Source organism: Emericellopsis atlantica, assembly GCF_019669845.1.
Source record: "Emericellopsis atlantica unplaced genomic scaffold F5Z01scaffold_3, whole genome shotgun sequence".
In the NCBI taxonomy this organism is placed as follows: domain Eukaryota; kingdom Fungi; phylum Ascomycota; class Sordariomycetes; order Hypocreales; family Bionectriaceae; genus Emericellopsis; species Emericellopsis atlantica.
Window position 1 is genome coordinate 275,779 of NW_025764705.1, and position 18,981 is coordinate 294,759.

Below are 18,981 nucleotides of genomic sequence, written 5' to 3' on the forward strand. Positions count from 1 at the left end.
TAAGGATATGTCTCACGGACAATCTTCGCACTGATGGTTACGAGCCTGAGGTCTGACGTCGTTTGAAGTTAGCTTCGGTAGCGCCCGTTACCCCGACTTGTGCCTGGATCGCGAATTGGCCAGCTCTGTGGGGGAGACAGGCCGCACAATTACGGATTAATGCATTGTGAGGTTCGATGCGTGTTTGTCTGGAAAAACGTACCGATACAAGGCCAGCCTTCCAGTTTGTCCTTGACGAGGAACGACATCAAATGCGACGAAGTCATCACCACGAACATGAACTTCAACATGGTGGTGGGACTTGCCAATCGCGCTAAATCGATGTGCCGCCAGCTCAGGGGTAAGACCAGGCAGTGGACTTTCTTCTCCAGCAAAGCCAGAAGGATTGAATGCCGCCGTCATGAGGTTCCAAATGCGCTGATAGCTCAATGGTATGTCACGCGATTATCGCATCTTCCTTGCATAGCATCGTAGGTGTTTCAATGTTGTTGCGCTATCAAAGGCTGGATGGAGGCTTGGCTGGTAGACGCGACTGATGGAGCCAACAGCTTGAGGCAAGCCATTTGGTGGCCCCCTGGGGGTCTCCATCGTCAGGGGTTCGTCGGCAGATGTAGTGGAACCTTGTCTATGGTATAATTTCATTGACGAAGCATGTACTGCTACCCTCACCGCTCACCGCTAGCTCCATCTGACCCCGCCAAGTGAGCCCACAACAGAAATCACGTCCATCTCAACCACTTCTCCTCTTCCTTTCTCCTCTGAACCTCCGACATCCGTTGTCGCTCGCAGTATCCTCTCGGCTTCTCCTCGAAAGGTCTCGTGGTATTATAACCCATCATGAAGGGCGAGGTATGTTGCCGATCAGGCTCTCTTCGAGTCTCGAGATTTGGACTTGCTCCTGTGATATCTTGGCGCCACTCGCCCCCTGAAAGACATCTGGATGGAATATAGAAGGAACCAGGACTGATGCTTTTATTTGCAGATTCTTCACCTCCACGTCGGCCAGGCCGGTACCCAGCTGGGTAACTCTGCCTGGGAGCTGTACGTCTGACCTCAACTTCGGCACCGCGACGAACGACCAAGCGCTAACCAGCTATTGACAGCTACCTCCTCGAGCATGGCCTCGGCGCTGATGGTCGTCCCGACCCCAACCTCAAGGATGTCGGCGACCCAGGTTCCTTCGAGACCTTCTTCACAGAGACGAGCAATGGAAAGCATGTCCCCCGCGCCCTCTTCGTCGACCTGGACCCTTCGCCTATCGACGAGATCCGCACGGGCGACTACCGCCAGCTCTTCCACCCCGACATGTTGATGAGCGGCAAGGAGGATGCTGCCAACAACTACGCTCGTGGTCACTACACCATTGGCAAGGAGATGGTGGACAGCGTTGTCGACCGCATCCGTCGCATTGCCGGTCAGTAGCGCGCGTTGGTACCAAGGATGACCCGGGTCACTAATGTATCCACAGACAACTGCGGCTCCCTCCAGGGTTTCTTGATCTTCCAGTCTTTTGGTGGTGGCACTGGTTCTGGTTTCGGTGCTCTCCTCCTGGAGCGTCTGTCCACCGAGTACGGCAAGAAGACCAAGCTCGAGTTCTCCGTCTACCCTTCGCCCCGCGTCTCGACCGCCATTGTTGAGCCTTACAACGCTGTTCTCTCGACGCACAGCACCATTGAGAACTCCGACTGCACATTCCTCGTTGACAACGAGGCTGTCTACGACATCTGCCGCCGAAACCTCGACATCCCCCGCCCTTCCTACGACCACCTCAACCGCCTGATCGCCCAGGTCGTTTCCTCCATCACCTCGTCCCTGCGCTTTGACGGTGCCCTCAACGTCGACCTGAACGAGTTCCAGACCAACTTGGTCCCCTACCCCCGTATCCACTACCCCCTCATCTCCTACGCTCCTGTGGTGTCCTCTGCCAAGAGCCAGCACGAGAGCTTCAAGGTCTCCGACCTCACCTTCCAGTGTAAGTATCCACACAACTCCTTGACCGCGAGAGCCAGGCTGACAACTCCCAGGCTTCGAGCCCAACAACCAGATGGTCGTCTGCGATCCCCGCAACGGCAAGTACATGGCTGTCGCTCTGCTGTACCGCGGTGATGTTGTCACCCGCGACTGCAACTCTGCTATCGCTGCTCTCAAGGCCAAGGCCTCCTTCAACCTTGTCGAGTGGTGCCCCACTGGCTTCAAGCTCGGCATCAACTACCAGAAGCCCATGGCCGTGCCCGCTGCTCCCGAGGATGGCGGTCTGGCCTCTGTCGACCGCTCCGTCTCCATGTTGTCCAACACCACCGCCATTGCCGAGGCCTGGTCGCGTCTGGACCGCAAGTTTGACCTCATGCACAGCAAGCGCGCCTTCGTTCACTGGTATGTTGGTGAGGGTATGGAGGAGGGTGAGTTCACCGAGGCCCGTGAGGATCTCGCTGCTCTCGAGAAGGATTACGAGGAGGTCGCTGCCGACAGCCTCGAGGCCGAGGAGGATGTTGAGTATTAAGCGCGCCCCCAGAAGTAATTCCGACACCGTCCAATGCCTGTCTCAGAGCTCAGAGCTGTCTGACAGGTGGCATGGCTCGGCTGCTCGGAATCTTGAGCGAGGCGGGCGGACATGGCATGGTAGATTCCATTTGTCGTTAACCCTCTGAACGAAAATCTGCTTTGAGTAGGAGAGTCTTTGGCGCCCAGTGGAATAGATCGGACTGTCACCTTACTACTTATCCTCTTGTGTTTCTTTTCTTCAAGCAAGCAGGTTCAGATCAATGTTGATATCCATTTGATAATTCGAACATACTTTCGCAAGCGGCCATTCATACTTTGGAGGCTTTGGCAGTGCTGTTGACCACAATGATTGGCAATCCGTTTGAATCTTACCAAGTCTAGGTTCTACTTTGACGTCTGGTATACTCCATCGGGGTTGTGAGAGACTCAATGTGCGCAATTGTACACTATGACTAATAGTAAGTGCGGACTCAGTCCTTCTTCTTGCTTCTCCACTCCGCAGCCCTGCGCGTGCCTCGGCCTGCGGGCTTATGGTTCTTCGCCTTCTTCTTCTTCCCAAACTTCAGGTCCTTTGGTTTGCCAAACTTAACCGAAGCCCTGGTTCCTTCAAGGACGATTTGTTCTGGGGTCTTCATGCCTTCGGTGACGTCGACCTGAGGGCGCGATGTGGCACGGTCTTTGCCAGATATCCGCCTCATCTCCTGCGCGGCACCGGAGCGACCAAGCAGTTTGCCAGCACGACCAGCCTGCGAAAGTTCCTCTGGCGTGAGCTTCTTCTTATACTTAGTATCCTTGCCAGCGGACCGGACATTGCTGAACTTCTCGCGTTCACGCTCCTGGGCGAGCGCCGTCTTGCGAGGATCCTTGGCTCTGGTGACTCGCAACAAACGAGGAAGCATGGGAGGAAACTTCTTGCCGTCGAGCAAGAGGGCCGACTCCACGCTGTTGCCGTCCTGAAGATGAGTGTCAGTTAGGGCTTTCGCGCACATAGAATGGTGAACAATACGTACGTAGAACTGGACGTAAGCGAATCCCTTGCCTACACGGGTCTTGGGATCGCGCACGACGCGGACATTCTCGACCCTACCAGATTTGCTGAATGTCCGCCAGAGGCCCTCCTCAACATCCGCAGGCACCTTGTTGCGCTTCTTCTTGACCGTTTCACCGTCTTCAGTCGTGTTGAGGACCGACTCGTCATCCATGAAGCCCAGGTTGCCCACAAAGACACAGCGTCGATGCGCAGTAGGCGTGGGATGCGATACGCTATCCACCCGGATGTGCCTGCCCAGGACTTCCGAGCCGTTCAGCTGCTTGATCGCCTTGTTGGCCGCGGCGACACTTGAAAAGACAGCATACGCATTGGTAGATTTTGTAGTGGCCTCCATAAGTTGCTTCGTAATAAAGGCAGCTCGCTTAGGCATGGATCCGGCAGAGAAGGCCGTCGAGCGGAAACGAATTGACTCGACCTTCTCGCCAGCATCGGCATCAAGAACCGAAGCCAGATGGGCAAGTAGTGTCTTCTTCTCCGCTTTCGAGTTGATGACAGCCGAGGCAACATTGGCGAGAAAGACCGTGCGATCGGCCTTCTCAAGCTCGGATGATTTGGTATCCTTGGCCAAGGACTCGTGCTGGGGGATTTTGTCGTCCTCGTCGTCGTCCTCGTCAACGACCTTGTGGCGTTTCTCGGCGGGCTGGTCGTCTTTCGTGAGCTTCGTCAGGTATTTGTCCTCCAGGTCATCGTGCTCGTCCTTTCGCTTCCGCTTCCGCTCTTTAGGAGCTTGAGCAGCATCGGCTGAGCTCGACGCAGGCTGTTCAGCGTGCTGCTCGGAATCTGACATCGCTGCCTCGTCTGCATCTTCCGCGCTTTCTTCGTCCTCCTCCTCCTCTTCATCTTCTTCATCCTCGTCGTCATCGTCGTCGTACTCTAGCTCGCCGCTGGCCTCGGACAGGTCTTCATCGTCGAGCATCTCCTCATCCTTCTCCTCATCCTCGTCCTCGTCTCGAGGGGCTCCATTGGTCTCGATATGGGCGATTTTCTCTTCAGTCTTCGGCTGACGGACTTTCGACGGGGCCTGAACCGGTCCAGCCTGTACTTCTTTTAGTCATCATCTCGTAAATCCTCCCTCTGGTAGCTTACGCTGCTTGCGAAAAGAGCGTCGAGTGTGGGGTCGATCGCCTTGGAGGAAGCTCCAAGCTTTCCCGTTCTGGGGCGCAATTGATTAGAATTCCTCAAAGAAGTTGATGGCAGGATTGAAATACCTTTTCCCCATTGTGTAAGTCGCGTAGGAACGAAGCAGTCCTAAAGTTCGTTCACCTGCACTGCGCGGCTGTGTGTACTTGCTCGGTATCCAAGTTTGCATCGAGAAAAGACAAATTTAGGTGGGACTTATCGATAAGAGAGTAGGCTCTTTCCATTGGCTGGGAACGGTCGCAGCGCCAAATCCCGTCCCCACTGAGGTCAGCGGCGGGTGTGGATGGCAGACTGCGCAAATCGGTCTGCTCTGGCAAGGCAAAGGTCGTGTTCCGTGCCTCCAAGTCCGTTCCCCAAGCCAGTCAGTCAGTTCCTCGGTCACATCACCTGCCTACCTCCATTCCACCTCCCCCACCGCATCTTCCACCCTACGGACAAGAAGCAGCGAAACGTCCATATTGCAGCAAACGGTCATTACAACATTTGCTCCCCAGACCTCGCTGTCTATCGCTCACCACGACCAACAACGTTGTCGCGAACGAAGCTCGCGCAGGCCCGAGCGCGGTGGCTGTCCAGCTCAGTTAGATTGAACTCCACGACTCTGCGCCGCTTTTCTCTCCCCTCCGGCCGATTATACAAAAGAAGATAGCTATTACAAACATCTTGTAATGGCGACGCCTGTCTCAGCGCCGCCCGGTCTGTCCCCTCCTAGAGGGGATGGGGTGGAGCCTGAGGATAGTAATATTTCGAGCCCTTTGAGCGATGTCGCAAACGATGAAGATATGGATACGCCAATGGCAGCTGGCGATGACGACAGCGAAGACGCCAATTCCCTCTCGGGGGAAATGGCCGACGCAGCAATGGCTTCCGAAGACGAGAGCGCGCTCTCAGACGCTCGATCGGTCGGTCAGTCTGAGGGCAACGACACGGAGGCTGAGACGGAGCGACTCTACGACACACCACAGCATCAGAGATCACGAGACGTGGTAGTCGACCAATTCAACGAAGACCATGTCTATGAGCATACGCCAAGCAAGCTACGCCGCGAGGCTCTGGCCCAAGACGAGGAGCCGGCTGACGACCAGTCCTCAGCAGAGGATGACGCGTATAGCGGGGGTGACAAGAGTGAGACCGAGGCATCGCCTAGTAAGGTTGCGACGACAAAGGATACAAGCGTCGATGACGAACACCAGCAAGACTCGCAAGAGCGGAAGAGGAAGCGGTCATTGGCGACCGATGGATCGGATCCAGATCAACCACTTCGAAAACGAGCCGTCTCCGTCGCCCCCGCCAAAGACAAAGACGAATATATACCAGAAGAGACTGTTGCTGGCGGCGAAATTGAGTTGGACAATGAGCGCAGTGGCCCGCCTTCTGTTGCGGACGAAGTCCCCTCTCCTGAGAAGACTGATCTTGAGGAGACCACGGCCGAATTGAAATCTGCGGTAAGGAGGAAGACTACGCGTAGCACCTCGCGGCGCAAAGACAGTGACGACGATGCTGGCGGCGCCGCTGCCGACCCTCAGGTAGAGCGGGACACGGAAGCTGAAGCAGAGACCCTACAAGAGCCATTGGATGCCGAAGCAGAGGAAGAAGCCGACATTGCTGCCAAAAACGCCGAAGAGGGTGAGTTACGTCAATAACTGCCCAGAACGAAGTACTGATTTTGCAGCAGCAGAGCGGAAGGCGGCAGCTTTCAGAGATTGGTCGAAGATAGAAGAAATGTTTGGTGTCTTCAGAGATAAGTCCGTCGAACCATGGTCGCGATCAGCAAGGCGAGCTGTTGACAAGTATCTAGGATCTACAAGACACGATTGCAAAAACTCGAGAACGAAGAGCAGTCTCTGCTTGCAGACGAACCGACACATCAAGATTTCGTCGACATGAGGAAGTGTCTCGATGACCGTCTGGAGCAGAAGTTGAAAGAAATCGAAAAGGAGCACGAGTACCGGATCAAAGCCAACGAAAGGAAGTTTGTGGCAATTCGCGCCCAGGTCTGGGGGCAATTCGTGCAGGGCGTCCGAGAAAGGCGAGAGTCAGCTCTAGAGTCTCTGAACAAGGATTGGTACGATGTCCAACTCGCTAGGCGCAACGCTCACAGCCTACCGGACTACGGCGTCATCTTCCCCAAGGATCCAACACAACGCATCAGGAATGCGGTCGCCTACAATACCGAGGTGTCCACGCTTGCTGGCATTGCCAAGTACGAAGGATTTCCTGCGAGGCCAGACATCAGAGGCGCATCATTGTCAGAAATCCAAGATGATTTTGCTGCAATGGAGGTAAGCAATGTTAGACCTGGCAGTGTCCGTGGTCTCCGCTAACAGAAAATCAGGCGCGACGCTCGCGGCAGAGGACCGTATATGCTACGCGCGACGACTACCAGACTCCGTCGTTCAACCGTTTAGGCCCTGCTGGGGAGCAATTTTTGAAGGAGACACCGTGGGCAAACCCCAACCACTCCGCCCATAGAATACAGGAACACCAGCAACAACAACCACAGCAACACCGATTGCAGTCGATTCAAGCCGATGGCAAAGCCGAGCAGCAGACGCTGAACGTGGGTTCGCTATCTACCGCAGCCATCGCTGGGAATGATGCGCCTGTGTCACAACAACGATCGCTCGCAAACTCAACGCGACCCCAAGAGACACCGGAAACAAGCAGAACACCTCTGAAGACCTCGAACCCCATGAAACGCACAGCACTGCCAGGACCATCGCGAGAGTCGAAAACCGCGGCGGCGTGACCGCGGCGGCGTGACCGGGTGGCTCACGCGATGACTAGCCATATGGATGGTGTACAGCGGTTGGTGGTTTCTTCTGCATACTAAACTTTTGATACCCGGCGAAAACTGGATGGTTGGACTTGACAACATTAAATGAGCATTCCGCATATTGGCAGGCAAATGGAACAGGCCTGGACGGACGACTTTTGGGCGCACATGGGTTTTTTGGGGGCATATACAAGAGGCAGTAAGCGATGCATATGGTTCCGGCACCGCATTGGTTATTTGTACATTTCTTTTTCTATTCGTACATTCCTCGGTGGTGGTCGCTTTCCACGCAGTGTACATGAGTAACTAGTTGTGTATCAGGTGGCCGATAGGAGCATCCGCGGGCAAGCTTAGTTCCTACTTCAGCATGAGTAGGATTACTCGCTGATTATCCCGACCGGCTCAATGTTACAATTAATCTCATGCATGTCGTTTCATTTGGGAGCAGCAGGTGCGCGGGGTGTATCGGGAACCTTGACGTCCTCGAAGTCGTCTTGACCGACTTGCTTCAGTGTATATCCGTCTGTGACATGTTAGCCCGTAGGTCAGTATCTAAGTGATTCCAAGACATACAAATTACCCCAACAACAGTCAGCAAGCCCAGACCAACGACGGCATTCTTGACGATGTATGGCCTTCTTGCGCGCTGGAGCGCGGCTCCTTGGCGGAATTTACGGTCGTAGTATGTGGACTGAGGGCTGAGAACTGTGTAAGCAGCATTTTTCACCAGTTGAATCATAGAGAAACTTACACGGCCATTTCGCTGTTCGCTCAGTGCAGGACTGACGATGCGACAGAAATCCATTTCCTGATGCTGAATGGGATGACACTTAGTTGCTAGGCCGGATTTCAGTGCTGACTAACAAAGGCAGACAGAAGTCACGCTACAGCTTCGGGGCCTAGGCCGTTGGAGCGTCCGATTGTTTCTGTCACCCACATCCTCTAAATGTACAAGGGTACCCACCGCGTCTTCAATCGCAACTCAATTCTTGAGGTCTAGGACCCAGACCGAGCAACCTTTTGTTGCAGCTCACGGTTTAGCATCAGCAATTGACGAAGTTTCGAGTCATCGAGTGCGACAGGAAATCCGAACGACGGCACTCAACACCTGACGACTATAATAGAGTATGCGCGGGCGACGGAAACTTCTCTCACCCAGTCGCGTGCGCTGAGAAGCGCAACATATCGCCGAAAGAGGCATACAGCTACCACAAGCTAGACACGAACCTTGTTCCATCGATTCAGAGCTCAGCACGTGTGTTCGCCAGCTCTTGCGACGCAAACGATCACGCACAATGTCCGCTACAGCGCTATCCATACCCGAGCAAATTCACCAGCTGAACGACGCGCGCAAGTTGGTTCTCAGCGATGTCAAGCACTACCCCAATGTTGTTCGCGGAATAGTGCCAGTGATCAAAGGCACCTCAGCTCTCGAACTGCGACGATGGGGTGCCGACTTTTTGGCGGAAGCCTTCGCGACTCCCGCGCTTCCAACTGGCGAGAAGGAGACAATGCAGCCCTACGTCATGGAGTGGTTGGAATCGATACTGAACAACGAAAAAGAAGACATTCAAGTGTTGAGGAGCGTTATACAGACAGCCGCCAGTATTTACCCGCTGGCCATGCGGTGGACGTAGGTGATCTTGGGCTGGGACGAATTGCGCCTTGTGCTAACTCGCGATGCAGGATCAATAACTCGTACGACAAAACCACGTGGGACAGGATGATGGCAATCAAACAACGTATACTACAAATTTGGGACACCTCTGGAGCCAGTGTCAAGATCTGCTGCGTCAAGTTCGCGCAACGGGTGGTGTTAGCGCAAAGCGTCACCTCTGGCCACGAAGCACGGGTACGGCAACAATTGCAGAAACAGGCGCGACTTTTCACTAACAGTGTGCAACAGTATGGCGGCACGCTTGATGTATCGCTTGACAAAGTGCCTCCCAATCATCAGCTCTTGAGCACCCCGAGCCTCGAAGCAGAAGGTATGGGTCTTTTGGACCGTATGCTTGGTGTATTGCATGAAAGCAGGTAAGAAATGTGGCCTAGGCATGGCGAAAACGATACTAATGTAGCGAAGTGACGCCCTCGTCGTTGACGCGACAATCAATTGCTTATCCATCCTCATTCGCACACGCCCTGGCACCTCCTCACGCATATTGAATGCCCTCTTGAGCTTTGATCCCTTGAAACTAGCTGATGGCCCCATGACATCGAAACAGAAGGTCATGGTCAGGTCAATGGAGAAGACAACTCGCATGCTCCTCATCCATCTCAGCAAGCGCGACCCCCATAATCCAATGGTGCCACGTATACAGCAGCATGTTGAGCGTATGATGCGGGCCGTTGTTGACGCATTCGATGGGACGGGCAAGAAGAGGCAGCTCGAGGCCCCGGTTGGAGAGGCCCAAGGTGTGAAGAGACAACGGCTGATACCAGCCGAGGTGACAATTCCTCCACTTGGCCCAGGACCACACAGTCTCGCAGACGTCTATGCCCTCACAGATGCTGCCGGGCTCAAATCCTTCGACATCTCGCAAGTGCCTTCGCCATTAATAGCCAAGCTTGCCGTGAGCACGCTAGCCAGGATAGACCCTCAGCTACTGGACAAATCGATAGCTGCTGTGCGAGATCGTCTACAAGCATTGGCTGCCGCCCCGGCCCCTGAAATCAACGCGAACACGGCGCCATTGGGCGTAGATGATGATGACGACGACTACGAGCCCGACTTCTTCCAGGCAGAGGACGCTGAGCAGATCCTCAACAAGCTTGATGGCGCTCCAGCAGGTTCGCACGAGCAGGCTGCCGTGGAGGGTGCACTGGGCCTGAAGACATTCAATCTTCCACAACCTCCTCAATTGTCACCAGAGTTGGCCCTCACTTCGGGCAACGACATTGTAACTAGGGTTCTGGACATGACCAAGACAATGGACGAACCTGGGTCGAAGAAGGGCAAGGCAGGATTCGCTCGACTTGCGGCCAGTTCTGGAATCCGAGAGTCGTGGTTGACGATAGTCACACGACTTGCCACGCGATCATCAGGGGGTCTAGAGGGCCCTTTGATCAAGGGCGAGGACGACCCAAGCCACACACCATCACTGAGCGAAAACATCCGGGATGTACTGTACAGTTACATCATGGAGGACTTTCGAAAACACATTGACATCTCTGTCTCCTGGCTTACAGAGGAATGGTACAACGACAAGATGCAGAGCAAAACTGGCGGCGATCAGCCTATGCACTACGAAGAATGCGCACTTCGACTCATAGATGGGTTTTTGCCATTCGTCCACCCCCAAGACAAGGTCCTGACGCGTTTTCTGAGCGAGCTGCCCGAACTGAACGATACTATCCTAGCACGAGTCAAGTCGCTCTGCAAGGATCCTAGTATCGTTCAATTGGCCTTGACCAGTCTGTTGTATCTGGTCATGATGCGGCCACCTATCAAAGAACTAGCCCTAGACACCGTGCAAGACATCTGGACAGAATGTAAGTCGTCGAGGCTACAGTAGATCGACTCAGCTAATCATGAATCCAGACGAGGAAGCGCGACCGATCGCAACGAAATACTTGACAAAGTATAGACCAGCCTTCATCCAGGCAGCGAACGAGGGCACGGACAATACGACGGCTGTTGCGACTTGAAGCCCGGGTTGAGTCACGTCAACCACGAGACCGACTCGCGCGGTTCAAGATCGGAGGTGTTAGTATTAGCTGTAGATTTGTACCAGGGACTATCACGAGCATTGGGAGGCGTTGTTGGGCCATTCAGGATCTGAGACCGTTTCAGGGGATCATGCAGCCTCAAATACACTGCGAAAATGACTTTTTTTCTGTTTACATTGGACGAAGAACCGTAACATGGTGAAGGTTTATTCACTTGACCTGCCTAAGATACCCATTAGGAATCCCAAGTTATCAAGAGGCGATTGACAGCGGTGGTAAGTCGAGAAATGCTGGACTTTGTGTCACGATGTATTAGCTTGAGGGCCGTCAGAAGACGGCATGTCTTATTCGAGCGCCTACTTAGAAACAAGGTCTCACCTGACTTTCACTTGTCTGTGACCACTGACCGACCGATATCGTCAATACTTGAGCCAATGTTCCCGAACATCCTGGCCTCGAGCTCCTGATGTCTTTAATTGACAGTAATGTCAGATCAAAGTGTGAAAGACAGCCTTGTTTGAATACAAATCAGTCGGTCAGCCTATGTACTGGCAGGCATCGCTGCGGTGCGTCGGCGGTTGCTGGGCCATTGAGCGGTGCGATGCGGTGCGGCGTCGAGCAGGTACATGGATCTGCGTAAGGGTCGGTCGGCAACGGCAGGTTTGATTATACGTACATGCGGCCCAGGACAAAAGCTTTGTTGACCTGAATTTGCTCTTTTTGTTGTCTCTACTGGTATTTTGAAAATCAACGCTCTTGCTCGTCGCACGAACCTGAAAGTCTGTGCTTTGTAACAGCTTCACCCGCCATCTTCAGAAACCTCGTCTGCCTGTCTTCCTCGCGATAAACAACCCACGTCACGAGTTAGACGTCACGAAAAAAAAAACGGTCCAAGCCTTCTATCAGCTCCCCAGGGCCAACGTGCGCGACACCACCAAGACTCCAAACACCTGCGTCTATACCTTTATATCACGAGTCTCCCAGGGCCGGCCTGACCCGTCCCTGTGTAGCCAGCCCAATTACCTGGACACAGTCGTTCGTTCCGTCACGTTTTCTAGGACGAGATCGCTACTCCCTCCGATACCCTCAGCCCCGACATGCGCCATAACCGTCTCTTCAGAAGGGCTTTCGACATACATCACGACGCTGCAGCGCAAAGTAAGTGCGGAACAAACAAACGCGCGAAGTGGCTGGCCCAATTGGTGCATCTACCTCGCTACAACTGTCCTAGGCCAAGCAGTCGCACGCCTTTTTGTACCTAGGTATTGAGAAACATTGCTAATCCAACTCTCGACGCAGGCGCAACTCATACCTCCACCGACACTGATTTGAATGAACCCACGCCGGGACCGCTCTCTACTGCCTCTCCTGGCTCGGTCAATAGCATGAAGAGTCCCGTTACAACCGCTCCCAAAGCCGCGTCCGTTGCGCGGTCATCGACCATTCGCAGCGTTCGAAGTCGCGATTTCGATTCTAGTCCCCAAAGCAAAGAAAGCGTTCTATCAAGTAGTGTTCAAAGTCACGGTACAAACGCGTCAGAGATGGCCGCGCCACAAATAGACAGATCATCGCCGAGCGTCAGGTTAAAACACGAAGGCCCCCCAGAGCCGGCCTCGAGGTGGAACAGCCACGCTGGCAACGTGAGAGTGGTCGACGCGCCGACGCCGGGAGCAGGAGACTCGTCCATGCTGTCAGAGGGAGTTGATGGAGGCGACGCCCAATGGGACTCGACTGTTGGCAAGGCCGGGTTAGGGAAGACAGGCCGGGTCATCAACAAGCTTGTTAGCGACAACGATGCGCTGAAGCGCGATATCAACATCGAGCGACTACGGGCGGAGGAGTCCAAGCAAGCAGCTAAACTTCTCGAGGACAAAATGGATCGTATGGTGCAGGACTACGAAAGTCGACTGTTGGAAGCCAATGTCACAAAGACTTTGTTAGCGCGCAAGGAACGACAAGTGGAAAGTTTACAGGCAGCTGTCGAGCTCGAGAAGAACAAGACACAAGCTGCACTAACGCGTGAGCGAGGCTGGCGGGACGAGCTGGAGAAGGTGCAGAAGGACTCGACGACGCAGGTTGAGGAGGCCACGACACATGCTGCGCTCATGGAAGGACGCTACAATGCTATTTCGTCACATTGGAGAGACCAGGGAGAGGAAGTCAAACGCGCAGTAGCCAAGCTCCGGGCTGAGATTAGCAGTCTGGTCAAGGAGCGGCAGGTTGACGACACCAAAATCCAGACTCTGCGTGACCTTTGCGAGCAGCAGGACAGCAACATCAACGAACTACGGCGAGAGAAGGAGCAGATTGCACGCAAATTTGAAGAGTACAAGAAGACGCAAGATGATGATCTGAAGAGCATCAAGGTCAATGCGCGTGAAACAGAAGCAGAGCAACAGAGGATATTGAACGAGGCGGGAGAGACACTGAATAAGCTACGGTGGGCTCTGAACGTCAAGAAGAATGTCAAGGGTGCTCGATAAGTTGCGGGAGCGCACCTCCACTGCTCGGGATCCTTGGGGGTCCAACTGATGGACCCCAATGTCGACACCTGTCTCGATCTATCTTTCGCCGATATTGCTTGGCGAGGATCTTACACTTCACAACTTCTCCTCGCCTGGTGTCACTGACATCCTACTCACTTTTTCCCATGGATATACGCACATACTCTCGGCGTTCGGCAAGGCTCCCAATTTTGATATGGACCTCTTTGCCATACCCTTTTTGGGTTATGGCTCAGTATAATGAATACCTAGAATTATGGAACACAAAGACTGCCTCGCATAGTGGCGGTCAGCATCATTTGGATTTCGATAATGACAGCGCACGAACGAACTCATTTTGGTCTTTGGAAATTACGAAGTATGCCCCTTTTCTGTGTCACAATGCTCTTTGCTCAGTCTCCCGCGTTTGCCCATCTGATAGATCTCTCATCAGTTATACAAAACGATACATGTGCTATCAGTGTTTGCCTTGCTCAGGTTTAGTTTGGTCCAAAGCCTCTCGGGATTCTTTTGGATGTCCTGATTCCCTAAGTCTTCCCTTCACGCAGGGTTAGCTTGGAGGCTCCGATGCACCGACATATCTGAAAAGTACCTTAGTGATTCTCTTTGGACTTCGATCTGCCCTGTATCACTCTGACAAGACACACGCCAACGGTTCTCGCGAGTCCTTCTGTCTCATACCCTAAAGCATTCACCAAATGCCCCAAGCACGTAATATTGAACACTCTCAGAGTTGTCCCGCTCCAGTGCAGTCCCATCTCTCGTCTGGACTTTGACCGCGTGCCAATAAATCCGGCCGACCTCCAGCCTCCCTTGCTCAGAAGGTGGTTCCATGTGTTTCCTTCCTCCTGCCCCCGTACTTTCCCTTCCTCCTTCTCTCTGCCCTTCCCCCTCTGTTTGTTTCTCCTCTCTCTCTCTCTCTTTCTCTTTCTTTCTCTTTCTTCATCCCCGCACAAACACCCCGACAAGGCCTTGAGCACACAAGTATCACCCGGGCAATCCTAACGTCCGTGAGATCGGCTTCCCACCAGGAACTCCAACCCTGGTCAGACTCTCGAACTCGCTTGGCGGTTGGGAGTGCTTGATTACTTCCATCTATTCGCCCTCCTCCCCGTTTTCTTCCTCCTCTCCCTCCTATCCCTCCTCTTCCTTCGCATCAGCTGTTCGTTACACAATCATGGCTGCCTCCGGCGAACTCGGTACGAACCTTGAAGAGACATTTGTGTATCTGAACCCGCCACTATCTCCTTCTGGTGCACAGAGAGTGATACATTTCACTAAGTCCACCCTCGAGGTAAGCTGCCAACTAATACATTGCTTCTTCTTGGATCTAATTCTCTCCTTAGGACGTCGTGGTAGACATTGTGTTCGAACCAGCGTCGAATTGCTTGAGAATACATGCCTATCCATGCGGTCTCCACAACATACGCAGCCAGCTCGCGTTGCTCATGACAACCCTTCATCGAGAAGATGTCTCTGATCTGGATGACGGCCTTGACAGCTCTTCAACCGGCGCAGGCCCAGCAGCCTCTGAGACCACGATAGACAGTCCTTTTGTCGAATGGAGCGCCTACCAACCTCAAATTTGCCCAGCTCTTTACGGAGACCTGTTGTACCCTGAATCTCTTCATAAGCACAGCTTCAAAGTCGTGTGGTACGGTGCGGAAAGATTGAGGACGACCGTCAGTCAATTGCTTGAAGATGGTCGGGAGACTTGGCTTCGCCCTTTTGTACCACGATCCCTGGAGTCGCTAGAAAGCAAATGGAAGTGCGAAATAACATGGAACGTCCCCGAGACTATTCTATATCTAGGTGGTGAGAAAGATACAGTGACGCTGGTTGTCCAAAAGCTAGACCTCCTGGTCCAGATCACTGTACGCACCCTCCTCCAACCCGATTTCATCGCTAACACTCCGCAGCATCCATCCAATCCAATCCAGCGGCACTTGGTCGCTGCAAGACAAAAAGCTCACCTTGGGTGCAAGAGCTTGAAACTATTGTGTCTCGACCGGAAGACTCTTGTCGTAAACGGTCTGGGCCAACCTTCCAACAAGGCTCCCAGCGGGGCGTCATTGCGCCTGGCAGAGTTCGACCGCCAGAAAAACTCATGGATCAAAGACACTACCAAGTACCAAGACTGCCACGCAGGCTCAAAAGCTGTAGTAGCGCAGAAGTCGATTCGTCAAGACGCGACCGAAAGCCCGCTCAAGTATCTAGATGCTCTCAAGGCATGCTTGAGTGCTTTATCGGGTTTCCTGCATCGAGTACCGGGTCTTGTTCACCTTGAGCTGACATTTGGCCGAGTGTGGTTAACAAATGTCGAGTCACGCGAACTTAGTTTGGAGGATAGGGCGAACCCGACGTGGACAGCAAAGCAAATGGAGCAGGATCTCAACGATCCGACGATGGGCTACAAGGACGACTTCTCGCCTATTTTGACCACTTGTTGCGATGATATCCGCTTGCTTCCCAATGCCACGGCTCGCGGCGAAACACACTGGCGAAAAGAGCCCGAGACTGCGACGACATATGTCATTAGGTGTGCCACCAATGACGAAGATCCATTCCAGATCCATGTAAGTGAGGACAGGAAGTTCATCCGTTTCTTATCGATGCGTAAAGAGCTTGCTGCCACCACTGTCCACTGTCCTCAGGCGGCGTGGGATATGAAGCTTCGAGCGATTCGACAAGAGCCATTGAATATGAGCAAAGGCGGGCGCGCTCAGAAGATAGCCGACGGAATGGAGACATTGTAAGTCGGCTTGTTTTCTTCATACTGTGTTTCGGTTTGCTAAACAATTAACAGACAACAAGAGGGAGGTGCGCTGACGATGACCTTTCCGAAAGGGCTGGGCTGGTGCATTGAGTCTGTATTTGTGGTTCACATGAAGTGTTATCACAGCAGACAAAACAACAGTAGCCTTCTCAAGGTTAAAACTACTCGACGGCTGCGGCCCTTTTTTGAGGATCGGAGTCAGTGGTGCAGCTCTGCGGTTGCTCAGGTCTCAGATGTCTCTGCAGCGCCGACAGAGTGGATCGAGGCATCTATCACTTCCTCTATATTGGAGTGCTCTCTTGAAGAGAACGTTCAATTGGAGTTTGGCCAGGCGCCGGCGTGGTCCGTCACGAATTTGGAGACAGCAGGGGCCTTTGATGATATTTGTCGTCCAGCTTTGGGCATGATTGCCCGTATGGATCATGTCGGCCAACGTAACATCTATTCGGAGAGTGCTTCCCGAGGCTCTCTGAGCACGGCGAGACAAGGAGACAATGCCGAGCGGGAGGGCTATGCGTACTGGTAGCTGGGCAACTGAACGCGGAGACGACAAAGAAAGGGGAGAGCGGGCTGGGCATGAATGATTTCATGTGGCCAAGGCAAATTTCGCTATATGCTCATTCCTGAGGAGGACTTGGTCATGACGCGTGGTTTGTGCTTGCTCGCGAACCAGATGGACGAACGCTGGAGGCTTGCTACGGCACAAGTAGAGATAGAACAATAGAAGCGACATGTCGTAACGCGTTGTTGCTCTTCTCAGGTGATGCAGTTCTCATCTATAATCAACATACGTGATGTGTGGCTGGTCATGGTGAAGAGCACTGTAGTATCGAGTGGCTCAGTCCTAACGAGTTATGCAGTGTTGAGGCTCACCACTGCGAGTAATGTAGCACTGTTGTTGAACCTCAATCAGGGCTCACATGCCCAATTTTGCTGAGCTTACAACTGACCCATCGATTGCCTGCCGTCTGGCTGGCCAACTCGTTAAAAAGGGGTACACGTTTGTTTACTTCCCCGCCGCCACTAAGCTTCGGCCTCTGCTCTCCGCCAACAACACGAACGCAGTCGATAGGAAGCACTTGTCTTGAGCCTGCACATACCAAAGGACCAACTTGATAGTGGTGTTGATAGGTAGGTTGCTGCGAGCCTTTACACCTTCAGGATCACACACCGTGTTGGTGGCTGAAGTCCGTTGATGTGGGATACCCCCCAAGATACTCAAAATATCCCGCCCGCCACCTTGACATTGTCTTGCTACAGACATGTGACCAGGGAAACAAATGGTCTACACTCGCAAGATAGTTCACTGCCAGAGATCGCCGCGATTGTCACCTCATGAAGGTAATGGATAATTGGATACTGCGCGGGGTGAATTTTCAGGGTCTTATGAGGCATTAGTGATTGGCTGCAGGTTAAAAGAGGATGCAAGAACGCGTCTGTCCGCCGTTTGAGAATTGCAGATCAGATCATCAGTCTGGCCGGCTACGGAGCTCATGTTAGCCACTCAACCATGGTTTCCAAGTTGAAGTCTACTAAGATGCTGCAACTGCGTGCGTATCAATCAGCGCAAACTGGATGTGTAGAAAGGTGTCGGGTAGGCAGGCGGAAGAAATGAAGTCTAGCTTGCCTTATGCTTGCTGCAGGGTCCGCTACGATCGTACTTTGTACGTACGTAGCGTCGTGGCCCGACGCCGCCACCACCTGACGCGTTTTAGCGGCGGCATCGCCGTGCTAGCCTGGCGCTTCAGCGGATCTGGATCCTAAGCTCAGGCCTGAAGTGGACACCGAGTGGGCGCGTCTCCCTGACAGGAAGATGAAACCCCCTGCTATCGCTTACACAAGTGACAAATGTTGGGCGGTTGGGCTTTGGCCATGCTCACCGAAGGAGTGGCGTAGGGTCGCAACGCCCCAAGAGAGAAATCCGCGCTGGTTTGCACGGTTGAAGCAGCGCGGGCCAACGCAGTCGCCCAGAATGTCGCGATAATGCCTCGACCGGCATCCGTCTGCGCCCGAGTAATGTCAAAGTCAAACTGCTGAGCGAGAGTCGAACAACAAAAGTGTCCGAGTCAGGACCGGCGCTCCGTCACCCCGCACTAGCGTGCCGACTGGATTCTGCAGCAGCGCAGCGCCCCCCGCCCGCCCGATTCGTCGCCTGGACGTGCCCTGAAAGCCGCATTTACAGGCCGCTGTCACTTTATCGATTTTCGCACAGAGTGCCTAAATCTGGGGACACCCTTTTCAGCCCTTCACATTCCAATCCTTCCAGTCTTCCCGGCGAGACTGAAACTTACAGGTGACTACCTTACGTACTGACTTCTGACTTGTTGTGTTTGCAATTTGCAATTTTGCACGCAGGCACGTGAATCGACTGGAGCAGTGTCGGTCGGGCAGCGGGCTAAGAGGTTCGCTTGGTCGCCTGAAGCTTGGCGTTTATCTGAGACCAGTCCAGTCTGCTGATTCAGTCGAGTCCAGTCAGCTTTCTATCGACTTTCTGTTAATCATTTCGTCCTGGTTCGTCGCGAGTCGGTCTAGACTTGGACTTTTCGTCAACTTTTCAAGTTTC

At 53.5% G+C, this 18,981-nt stretch overlaps 7 protein-coding genes across 7 annotated transcripts; 5 read left to right on the forward strand and 2 right to left on the reverse strand.

Annotated features, from left to right (window-relative positions):
• The first annotated feature begins 728 nt into the window (after positions 1 to 728).
• On the forward strand, positions 729 to 2,736 carry F5Z01DRAFT_309178 (alpha-tubulin). Its single transcript, XM_046258933.1, has 5 exons — positions 729 to 849; positions 983 to 1,041; positions 1,104 to 1,414; positions 1,469 to 1,972; positions 2,025 to 2,736. The coding sequence occupies exons 1-5, from the start codon at positions 838 to 840 to the stop codon at positions 2,498 to 2,500; spliced, it is 1,362 nt and encodes a 453-aa protein (XP_046121831.1). The 5' UTR covers positions 729 to 837; the 3' UTR covers positions 2,501 to 2,736.
• Positions 2,737 to 2,972: 236 nt separating this feature from the next.
• Positions 2,973 to 4,772, reverse strand: F5Z01DRAFT_670569 (uncharacterized protein; the record flags this gene model as incomplete). Its single annotated transcript, XM_046264579.1, has 4 exons — positions 2,973 to 3,455; positions 3,513 to 4,589; positions 4,640 to 4,706; positions 4,762 to 4,772. The coding sequence occupies 4 exons, from the start codon at positions 4,770 to 4,772 to the stop codon at positions 2,973 to 2,975; spliced, it is 1,638 nt and encodes a 545-aa protein (XP_046121832.1).
• A 249-nt stretch (positions 4,773 to 5,021) lies between these two features.
• F5Z01DRAFT_309343 (uncharacterized protein) lies at positions 5,022 to 7,459 on the forward strand. Its single transcript, XM_046258934.1, has 4 exons — positions 5,022 to 6,319; positions 6,372 to 6,438; positions 6,492 to 6,975; positions 7,029 to 7,459. Exons 1-4 carry the CDS (start codon positions 5,362 to 5,364, stop codon positions 7,440 to 7,442), a joined length of 1,923 nt encoding a protein of 640 aa, XP_046121833.1. The 5' UTR covers positions 5,022 to 5,361; the 3' UTR covers positions 7,443 to 7,459.
• Positions 7,460 to 7,903: 444 nt separating this feature from the next.
• Positions 7,904 to 8,228, reverse strand: F5Z01DRAFT_670571 (uncharacterized protein; the record flags this gene model as incomplete). The annotated part of the gene is made up of 3 exons (XM_046264580.1): positions 7,904 to 7,992; positions 8,043 to 8,167; positions 8,221 to 8,228. 3 exons carry the CDS (start codon positions 8,226 to 8,228, stop codon positions 7,904 to 7,906), a joined length of 222 nt encoding a protein of 73 aa, XP_046121834.1.
• A 201-nt stretch (positions 8,229 to 8,429) lies between these two features.
• F5Z01DRAFT_309379 (mRNA cleavage and polyadenylation specificity factor complex subunit) lies at positions 8,430 to 11,309 on the forward strand. The gene is made up of 5 exons (XM_046258935.1): positions 8,430 to 9,102; positions 9,156 to 9,321; positions 9,376 to 9,503; positions 9,553 to 10,961; positions 11,011 to 11,309. Exons 1-5 carry the CDS (start codon positions 8,765 to 8,767, stop codon positions 11,115 to 11,117), a joined length of 2,148 nt encoding a protein of 715 aa, XP_046121835.1. The 5' UTR covers positions 8,430 to 8,764; the 3' UTR covers positions 11,118 to 11,309.
• Positions 11,310 to 11,920: 611 nt separating this feature from the next.
• On the forward strand, positions 11,921 to 13,705 carry F5Z01DRAFT_309381 (uncharacterized protein). Its single transcript, XM_046258936.1, has 2 exons — positions 11,921 to 12,296; positions 12,438 to 13,705. Exons 1-2 carry the CDS (start codon positions 12,236 to 12,238, stop codon positions 13,619 to 13,621), a joined length of 1,245 nt encoding a protein of 414 aa, XP_046121836.1. The 5' UTR covers positions 11,921 to 12,235; the 3' UTR covers positions 13,622 to 13,705.
• A 2,560-nt stretch (positions 13,706 to 16,265) lies between these two features.
• F5Z01DRAFT_644564 (uncharacterized protein) lies at positions 16,266 to 17,145 on the forward strand. The gene is made up of 2 exons (XM_046262782.1): positions 16,266 to 16,394; positions 16,449 to 17,145. The coding sequence occupies exons 1-2, from the start codon at positions 16,309 to 16,311 to the stop codon at positions 16,942 to 16,944; spliced, it is 582 nt and encodes a 193-aa protein (XP_046121837.1). The 5' UTR covers positions 16,266 to 16,308; the 3' UTR covers positions 16,945 to 17,145.
• Positions 17,146 to 18,981: the final 1,836 nt, after the last annotated feature.